Source organism: Stegastes partitus, unplaced genomic scaffold (assembly GCF_000690725.1).
Source record: "Stegastes partitus isolate 25-593 unplaced genomic scaffold, Stegastes_partitus-1.0.2 Scaffold285, whole genome shotgun sequence".
NCBI classification, from domain to species: domain Eukaryota; kingdom Metazoa; phylum Chordata; class Actinopteri; family Pomacentridae; genus Stegastes; species Stegastes partitus.
In genome coordinates this window covers 222,662-233,264 of record NW_007578016.1, presented here as the reverse complement: position 1 = coordinate 233,264, position 10,603 = coordinate 222,662, and the positions used below count along the sequence as shown (strand labels likewise).

Sequence of the window (10,603 nt, the reverse complement as noted above, 5' to 3'; positions counted from 1 at the left end):
CCATTCTGTTGGAGCCTTTTTGTTCCAATTGTGACAGTAGTCTTGATGTTGGAGCATCAAGAAGAAGCTACCAGCTGCTTCTTGGTCAGTGTGGAGGTGGGTCACCTACCCACCTATAGGTCATATATGTGGTGCATGTAGTCTCTTACTCTGGGCCTGCTGTTGTAGTAGCATCTCATCAATACCGTATTCTCACCACTTGTCCATCTATGTCTTGTTATAGTAGCCAGCTTCTCAGCATGTTCCAATTGTAGCCTCAGACATATGCCATGTTTTTCCAAAACATTGTGTTACTGATGTTGTTAGGAAACCCTCTAAGTACAGAAGTCAACAACCCACAGATGTGTATTGTTATAGTCCAGTACATAACTACTGATGATGAAGTCTCATTTCAGGAACTGCGGTTTTATCACCTCTCAAGTTTCTGGTCTTCCCCCTCTGTGGAGAATTGCTACATTAAAATTTAAGAATATCTTGATGGTCCTCTTACACACCATGAATGATTTTTTTTTCTGATTGCTTCAGACTGACCCAGTTAAAGCAGTGAATTTTTTAATGCAGGGATATTATTTCACAATGCAGACCACTGCGGTGCCAAAGGGAAAGGCACATTTGGCCAGAAATGTAAAAAAAAAAAAAATGAAACTGTCCACTGCCTCCAGGCAAATATTATTTTCCCCCCAAAATACTTAACACATCCTCTGGGTTCAGGATAAGGCCATGTATGATCAATGTAGCCAGTGACTGAGAGTGTCACTACAAATTATAGCAGAGTGGCCAAACTGGCAAAGCAAGCCGCTCTCATATGCTTTAATGCTGCTTTTCTCCTCTTGCTGTTGTTCTGGTTCCCAAATTTACGAGGTCGTGTCCGGCAGCAAGGAGGTGACTGAAATAACCGTCGCATGCTATTGATGAAGGGGGAAAAAAGGAAGGTGCTGGAAAATACCCAGCACTGTGAAATGGACAGAATTTATAAATTAACATGAAATGAGAGAGATTATTACTATACGTCCAGTTTTCCTTTTCGTATCAATGTTGAGGTGAAATATGTTCTCACACTTCCTGTTTACATGAAAGTGCCGAATCAACAATCTATCTAACAATCTAAAAATACTTTATTAGTAGAAAAAATCTTGAATTTACAATCCTGCTTAAGTCAATTATTGCTAAAATGTACTAAAGAGTCAAAAGCAAAAGTAAAAAAAATCTCTTTGACTGACTCACTTGTTAGATATGACATTCAATTGTAATAAATTACAGCGTTTTTGACATTTAGGACTGAACATTGTTGTCACATGAGAAAAACCTGACTGACCTATGGACCTATTAAAACTCATTATCATGTAGCCTGTGTATTTAGTTTATTTGTAAATTCTTTGTAGCATCATTTTTAGAGCTCACAAGTTGCATCATGGGTGTGGACCGTCTTTTCCAGCATTTGTTCAGTCTCTGATAGACTTAGTCTGACTTTATTAATCCCAGATGGAAATTCAGGATGATGATGTCATCAATAGAGTTGCAACAATTAATCTATTAGTTGTTAATATTTTATGGCTTCTTTACTCTACAACTAAACAGACTTGGATTTTGGACTGAAGAAGACATATGAGGACATCTTCTGTAGATAGACATTTCTTATCATTTTCTGAAATCTATAGTTCAAAATGCAATCTTATGATTAATTGATTCCCTTTTTTTATGGATTATTTGAGAAAATAATTCCCAACAATGAAAGTAACTGTTAGTTGCACCCCTAGTGAAGTGATGGTTGCCCTTGTGCACATGTTTTTATGTTGTATTTTTTATTGAATATATTTTTACAGTGGCTGTGGGGAAACCACTGAAGGAAAAGACAGTGTACTTAATTAAACTGACAGACGCAGACGAAGCTGCATGTTTCGGGCTGCAGCCTACAGGTCGTCTCCTTTTAAAGACCTGACTGCAGTTGATCCCTGGCTCCCATATTGAAGTAATCCGATAGCTGCTTGTTGCCAGTGACGGAGAGTCAAGTCTTGCCAACTCCAGCCGGCAAACATCCTTCCGATCCTGCAGAACATCGGCCGAAACCTGCTCCTTCTTCTTCTTCTTCTGTGCGCCTTGACCGCAATGAGCAGCACCTTGGTGCAGGCAGGACGCATGAAACAGCTCCCGGGCTCCGTCTAACCAGAAGAAAACCTCCTGATCTCAGCAGATATGAGGCATTTATTGGCGCTGTGGATGGGAACTGTGCTGCAGTTTTGTCATGCAACGATTTACACCAACTACTGGGCCGTAAACATAAGAGGAGACCTTGAGTCTGTGAACAGGATAGCTGAGAAATATGGATTTACCAATGTGGGTCAGGTGAGTGCACTGAGACATGAAGACACCAACACATCAAGCATTTTATTTTTTGTTTTTGAACTGTTGATCTGACTTGTTAAAGTTCTTAATAGACTGAGTTAATTGTCAGGCTGTTAATGTTGAGCAGGGCCACAGGGATGCATACGGTGTAGGCCTGTAGAGAAACATAACTCTACATTAGGCCACATCTCATTGAATTTACAACAAAACGAACATCACAAAAACAAATGAAGCCCAAATGTAATATAAGTTATGATCATTGTTGCAAAATCTTGTGTCGAATACTTACTCACTATTGCAATATTGTTTTAATCAGAGAAATGTCCCATTTAGCTAATTACCAGACTGTCACTTGTGCAATGTCATGTTAAACAATATATTTTAAAAATACCTTTTATTAGGAGGTTTTAGAAGTGCACTAAATGATCATTGCATCTGCAGTTCACTGTGAGCCATCTGCTTGGAAAAATAAAAAAAAATCCAGTTTAATTTCAATTCAAGACTGGAGAAAATAGCTAAAAAATAATTGCTGTTATAGCTGCACTGGATGATTATGATAAAAGTCCAAGCTGAGGTAGGAGTGAAAGTTATTGCAAAAATGGAGTTAAAATGTTTAATTTAATTGTATAGACTTCAATTTCTCCAAAACATCGTCCTGGAGTTTTACTTTTGTGGCATCCAGAAAGACTCTTTATATCAGAAGTCAGCAGCTGCTCATCAACCCCAGGGGGCACTTCTGCTGTAGCCAGGGGGTAAGTAGAAAGATTAGCTCAACTCATCTGAGGAAAACAGAAATTGCGATTTAATTAAAAAAAACTGAGCAATCCTGAACAGGTTTGAGAAGGGAAAAAATAACAGCTGACTAAAAGTATAACGGTCGAGAAAGAGAAACGGGCTGTCAAAATAAATATATAAAAGTGTGTAAAAAAAAAAAAAAAAGTGGCTAACAGATGAAATTGTTAGTTAATGGATTTTAACGGTTTGGTTACAGTCTGCTAGTTTGTTTGATTTGTTAGCTAAAGGTTTGCGAAAACAGTTGAATTAGTTAGCAGTAGTCTATAGATATAAGAACTCCAAATGTTAATTAACTAAACTGTTTAAATAGTTAAAATTAGCAATTAGTAAATGTAAATTGTCAGCTAAAAATATGGCTAGCTTTTGACATTGTGAGCTAGCAGTACGAACAGTTGAAACTTCAGCTAGCAGTGTGGCTAATTAGCTAAATTAGCTACACAAAATTACAAATAGAATACTGGGAATTGTTAGCTAACAATATGGATTAACTATTAAAACAGATAAAAGTTGAATGTGATGGAAATATGTGAAAATAGATAGCCTAAACTTAAATAATAATAATAATAATAACAATAATAACAACAACAATAATAATAATAATAATAATAATAATGTGAATAATTATATGTATAGTAGAAATGCAAAAAATGAACAACAGAACAATGATTACAACAAAAAGACACAAAAATGCAAAATGTAAAAGTCAGTATTAATAAACACAAGTAAAATAATTAAAGAAATTAAAGTCAGAAACATTTTTAACAACAACTGTGGAGCCAAAGTGCTTTCCAGTAGATAAAAAAATACAAATTCATCTGACTAAATTAAACATTAAGGTTATAACCCTACAATATTATTGATAATGCCACACTGACAGTACTGGATGAAAAAGTAGTTTATCCAATTTTACACAATTAAACATTAAATTAGATCCAATTCAAACACGTTTGAACAGAAGCGCTGGTGTTGATGACGGCGCTCTGGAGTCCGTCTGACAGGCCTGTGGGGGGTTCGTCAGATAAAACAGGTTGGAAACCGCTGATCTGCAGTACAGACCTGTCAGGAACAGTGGTCCGGTGAGAGGATACGAAGCTGCCAAAAAATCCCAATTTGCCTTCTCATTTCTTACCTTCACTCCATTATTCCACACTTGACTGTGTAACATTGATTTTCAGTTAACGGTTAAACCACAACCAACCGAGATTTAGTACTTCAGTGCTGCTTTAATCAAGGTTGCGAGGCTTGTCAATAGACCCGCAGAATTGTCAAATAAATACATAAATAAAACCCAGTTATGGAGCTCAGGCCAGTAAAACTCAACATAAACTCCCTCAGGATAGCTGCTGTGTAGTAATGAAAATTGCAGGCCTCGTGTCCACTGCAGGTAATATGAAGCAGAAAAACAGAAAGATGTGGTTACTTTACAATGGAAATAAAGAACAAAACCCACTTTACAACACAGCCACCAAGGAATAAATTAAACCCATAATTTATTTCTGTCACTGTAAACAGCCAACCAATGGTGCTTTATTATGAATTACTTATTGCTCTCCTGCATTAGAAAGAACACAAATGACATCATGTTGTTAATGCAGACACATGTGAATGTCCAAGGCCCCCACACATGAGCAGCAGCAGTGTGGCTGAAGTCCTGTGGCTCAGGTTGCCTTTACCTGAAAAACTATCACGGGTGTAAGGTAGCCGCTTTAATGAAAGACGCCAAAAAGCGGATCCATAATTTAACACCTGTTTAGTACAGAGACGGCTGGCGATGAGCGGCACACCTCCACCTGAAAACAAATTCATTTAAGAGGATTTTCACGTCTGTTTCGCGCAGATTGGAGACCTGAAGAGTTATTACAGTTTTCGGCACCGGGAGACGGCCAATCGGTCCGCTGTGTGCAACAAAGAAGTCACTGTTCGCGTCGCCAAGGAGACCAAGGTATAGTAATGGGATATGAGGAGAGCTGGAAGACTCTGCTGGATTATTAATCAGCAGCATGTCCACTCCCTACCTCCATATACGCATAAGCGCACACACACACACACCAGTGTACTGTTGCCTCCCCTCACATCAGGCCTGACGCACTCGTACACCCACGAAACCTAAAGATGCCAAGAGGCGTTAAAGAGCAATAAAACTGCCAAGTGCACGCTACAGTTAGAAGATAGCTGCAGTTATTCGAGATTGTATCATATTATTGTGTTTGGGGCAATTACTATTGATAATAAAGTTAATTTCACTCGGCCCTTGTAGAAGGAAGGGTGTTGGATAGTGAGACAGGTTGTAAGTATACCCCGAAGGTGCTTAGATTATAGTTATTAGGAACAGGAAAGAAAAGCAAGTAAAATTATTTAAATCAATCATTGGTAAAGTTTGAACTAATCATAGTTGTGTTCCAGTTCAGTATTAAACCCTCTGAACTCCAAGCCGTTTCTGTGTGTGGGTTTTTGCTTCTCACATGCTTTTTACTTCCTGTGGATCATTTTTACCTGCGATTTAAAGTTCTGTACCTCAGTGGAAACAATACAACCAGGGCTTGCAGGAGAGACAACCCAAAAATGTTGTTTGTTCAGTGTAGCAAAAGCATAATGTCATTTATTATAAAAAAGCAGGAAGAGGCGCCCCTGTAGCTCACATAGAGCTGGTGACCCATAAACAGGGGCTGTAGTTCTACAGTGGTCGTGGGTTCAACTCCCGCTCACGACCCTTTGCTGCAGATCTCTCCCCATCCTTTTCCTGTCTATTGCTACTGCTTTAAAATAAAGGCAAAAGCCCAAAAAATCTGTTTAAAAACACTAAAAAAAAAAAAAAAGAAAAAGAAAAAGAACAGGGGCTGCAAGGTGGTTCAGTGGTTAGCACTGTTGCCTCGCAGCTAGAAGGTCGCCAGTTCACATCCCAGTGAGGACACCCAGGATTTTTCTGCATGAAGTTTGCATGTTCTCCCCGTGCAGCGTGGGTTCTCTCCGGGTTCTCCAGCTTCCTCCCAAACAGTCCAAAAACATGTTGAGGTTAATTGGTGATTCTAAATTGTCCGTAGGTGTGAATGTGAGTGTTCTTGGTTGTCTGTCTCTAAGTGTAGCCCTGTGATAGACTGGTGACCTGTCCAGGGTGTCCCCTGCCTTCACCCTAAGTCAGCTGGGATAGACTCCAGCCCCCCATGACCCCAGTGTGGATTAAGCGGTGTATAGATAATGGATGGATAGATTTTAACACCACTTCCTTTTCCCTCCACCATACTTGTCTCATATCTGCACTTCATCAGAGTTGAGCCGAGTCATGTGATCCCAGAAACATGCTATTTGATATTTCATGCAAAACCACAAATGTCAGCCTCATGGTGGCGCAAGAGGCGAAGCTTGTTAATTTAGAGGCCAGATTATTTCAGAAACATGAACGTATTTACCACATACCTGTTGATCCAGTTTGAATAAGTAAACATTAAACCCAGTGATTATGAAAGAAGCTACTTGAGAAGCTACTGAAATGTTTCATACCACACCTAAAAACCCTTCTACATGAATATAAATACTCTGTGTTCCTTTGGAGGTGGAGTGGCTCGAGCAGCAGGTGGTCCACAGAAGAACAAAGAGGGACTCCAAACACCTTGTTGCCGCCCATCACCAGCCCAGCCACGCCCAGACACTGTACTTCAACGACCCAGCGTGGAACAGCCTGTGGTACATCGTGAGTCACTTTTTTTTTTTTTTCCTTCGCTAAGCTCAAGTCTGGAACACAGACACATAAACCCAGGCAGAAAGAGCCGAAAATAGACCCTGATTTATTCTTCACTCCTAAGGGCTAAGTTGGATGTCCCACTATTTGCTCCACAGCACTGCAGCGATGAGTCCGACGGCTGCCAGTCTCACATGAACATCGCAGGGGCCTGGAGGAGAGGGTTTACTGGGAAGGGTGTGGTGGTGTCTGTCCTAGATGATGGCATTGAGAGAGAGCATCCGGATCTGAAGCCAAATTATGTAAGTGCCCTGGGATGGGACGCTCTTCTCAGGAAGGGGACATTAATCATAAGCAATTTGGCAGAGCTCTTAGTGTAAGAGCGTGGAGCTGAGACAGATATTGCAGGCAGAGCTTTTGGGCCAAAGGTTTGGAAAGGCCAGCTAAGAGTATTGGAATGGACATTAAACGTCTGATCCACTTAACTGTCGAGTGGACCGGTGAATAATGCGCTTTGTGATTTGTCTGATGAAACAGAGACAGATAGCTGCTGGCATCCTGTTATGTGCTGCTACTTACTATCCATCTGATTTAGGATCCTCTTGCCAGCTATGATATGAACGGACAAGACCCAGATCCTTCTGTGAATTACTCCAACAATGCTGCTAACTAGTGAGTACTTCTCGTTCCTAGATATCTCCTTGCACCTGCTTTGCAGCTTCTCCATCATGATTCCGGCTGTAATTAATGCATGCTTCTTCTTTCCATTTTTCAGTAATTACATGCATATATGGATATGCAAATTCCCCAGTCTGAATTCTGCCTTCTCACTGGTTTGATGTAACGGAAATAGTCTTCTCCTCATGCATATGCATCTAACCTCATGTTATGATGTTCTCCTCCTTTCTCTGAAGCCATGGGACTCTGTGTGCAGGGATGGTTGCGGCAGCTGCGAATAACTCTCACTGCACGGTTGGAGTTTCTTACCATGCACGGATAGGCGGTGAGTCCAAGTGGTGGCATGAAGCTGGCACGCTGAAGGACTTCTGGAGGTCGCAGTGTCGTCTGTAGTGGACTCAAACGGTATCATTTCTCTTCTTCCACCTTTGCCTGCAGGCATCCGGATGCTGGACGGAGATGTGACGGACATTGTGGAAGCTGAATCACTGAGCTTCAGGCCACAATATATCGATATTTACTTCGCTGGCTGGGGGCCAGAAGATGATGGGGCCACTCTCGAAGGACCTGGGCCTCTGACTCGTCTTGTTTTACAGAACGGCATTCAAACAGTAAGAGAAGTGTGAAAGAGAAAGGCTTGTGAGCTGTATTCATGTGTTTGTTTGTGTCTGTGTCCTACCTGCGGCTGTATATCTACTTAAAGGGTTTATCTCTTTCTCTTCAACAATGTGTAAATATCATTAATAAATTAATCACATCTGTTCGATTCCCCAATCTCAGGGCCGGCATGGCAGAGGCTCTGTTTTCGTTTGGGCGTCGGGGAACGGAGGGCGAAGAGGTGACCACTGTTCCTGCGATGGCTACAGCAGCAGTATCTACACTATCTCTATCAGCAGCAGCACTCGGCGTGGAAGCCAGCCAGATTACCTGGAGCGGTGCTGCTCCACGCTGGCAGCAGCTTACAGCGGTGGGGAGACAGAGGAGATGGTGAGTGTAGACTGTGAGAAACATAAGGAACTTCCCCAGTGTGGTGGGAAAGGGCCAGAAGATATACACAGGCCTTTATGTGCTGAGATGTGTCTGTATGAGTAATGGTTCATGTCATTCACTGAGAACATTATCTAAATCCACAAAGTAGCGCTGCCCTTCCTCAATCACCAGTTACAACCCCTCTCTTTGCTACAATCAATCCATTAAGAGGAGCTTTACCCACATGTTAAAGAAAACATTTTCTCACTTGAGGCCAAAACTACATTGTAAAAACACTCATTTATATTCTTTTGGCACAAATAAATACAAGTTGTTAGGCCTTAGAAACCCAATTTATCAGCACTTACAGTAAAAAAAAAATTAAATGGTGCCAACAAATCATATTAGTCTTTTGCTTCAACAAAAGCGAGTCAAATCCCAATCTGTGATTTATTACGGAGCGAGAAACTCTGTTAACCCTGCATTCATTAGGCGGAGGCTGGAAAACACAATTTTACTCAGTGTTTATTTTGTCCTTGCACTATAAAATCTCTTAATAAGTACATTAAAAAAATCCTTTAATAATAACTCAGTGTGGATGAGGCAAATTAGGTTACTTAGAAACATTGCTCATATACTTCCCAGCATGCATTGCTTTGAGGTTAAAACTCTCCAGCAATCCCTCTTTTTCTCTGAAATAAAAACAGAAGCTGTAACGTTTCTTTATACATTTGTCTCAAATGAGTTTCTCTGTTGTTAAAAATTAAACAAACAAGCCATGATGAAGACAGGTCTGTGCTTCAGACACTTTCTGATTCTATATTGTGAACATTGTTGTCACTGCTGGCAGCACAACACATATGGATGAGAGATGAAACTTAACCCATCCATCCATCCATTATCTATACACCGCTTAATCCTCACTAGGGTCACGGGGGGCTGGAGTCTATCCCAGCCGACTCAGGGCGAAGGCAGGGGACACCCTGGACAGGTCACCAGTCTATTACAGGGCTACACTTAGAGACAGACAACCAAGCACACTCACATTCACACCTACGGACAATTTAGAATCACCAATTAACCTCAGCATGTTTTTGGACTGTGTGGGAGGAAGCCAGAGAACCCGGAGAGAACCCACGCTGCACGGAGAGAACATGCAAACTCCACACAGAAAGACTCCGGTGCCCCCCACCGGGACACGAACCGGTGACCTTCTAGCTGTGAGGCAATAGTGCTAACCACTGAGCCACCTTGCAGCCCAAACCTAACCGAATAAAATGAAAAAATAACAACAAAAAAGTGCTTTCCAAGCTTATTTGTGAGCTGATATGGAGAATCACAGCTTGATTGTACTGATGGAGAATTAAAAATAGTTTTACTTCATTTGGGCTTTTTGATTTAAAACACAGATGCATAATTCCACAGCTGCTATAATGTCATTCAGGGCATTTCCTGGAAAGAAATCTGTAATTCTGAAATAATTCTAAGGACATCAGAAAAGAACTATCATTGGCTTTTACCTTTAAAGTCATTTTACCTTTTCTGAACATAGATGCAAGGAATGAAAATTTGTTTTATCTTACTGGTGTTCTTTTCTTTGAAGTTTTAGATGACACTCATTTCTTTTGATTGCAAAAGTCCGTCTATCCCTCAGCATTGCTGTGGCGATAGAGCAAGCAGAGAAGCCCAGACTTTCCTGGTGTCACTTTTTTTTTTTTGATGATGACATTCATAACCTAGCTTGAACTTTAAGAGATGTTTCAAGTCTGTAGGATTTAATATACACCGTTGTCTTGCCAGCTGCTTAAAGCCAGAAAATACACTTTTGGGAAATGAGTCGTAGGCTCGGGGGGAGCAGCGTAGGGGGCGAGCAAGCGACAACTTCTGCAGTTGAGTGTGATAGTCTGAGACACCTGTCAATCAAGCAAATACGCCCCAGACATACCGTCTATGAACTCTCCTCCTGGTAGAACAATAACTTTGAAATTCACAAGTCACAGGAGGGAGCTGCTAGTTAGAACCTGTAACCTCCTGTGGAAACATTATTCTGCGTTTCCCAGTTCACTTCAGGAGACTTTGAATAGTTTGGGAGCTTTATGTTTCTTTAGTCATTAGAAGATCTGCGATGTGAGACTTTGTCTT

The 10,603-nt window shown here is 40.9% G+C and overlaps 1 protein-coding gene across 1 annotated transcript in view; it reads left to right on the top strand.

The window, feature by feature from the left end:
- The first annotated feature begins 2,193 nt into the window (after positions 1-2,193).
- pcsk5a (proprotein convertase subtilisin/kexin type 5a) overlaps positions 2,194-10,603 on the top strand; it is a 30,836-nt gene continuing 22,426 nt past the window's right edge. Inside the window, exons 1-8 of the mRNA XM_008282785.1 lie at positions 2,194-2,343; positions 4,976-5,080; positions 6,689-6,826; positions 6,973-7,116; positions 7,410-7,486; positions 7,729-7,817; positions 7,931-8,103; positions 8,273-8,479. Coding sequence (XP_008281007.1) covers positions 2,194-2,343; positions 4,976-5,080; positions 6,689-6,826; positions 6,973-7,116; positions 7,410-7,486; positions 7,729-7,817; positions 7,931-8,103; positions 8,273-8,479 — 1,083 coding nt within the window. The remainder of the gene's footprint in view (positions 2,344-4,975; positions 5,081-6,688; positions 6,827-6,972; positions 7,117-7,409; positions 7,487-7,728; positions 7,818-7,930; positions 8,104-8,272; positions 8,480-10,603) is intronic.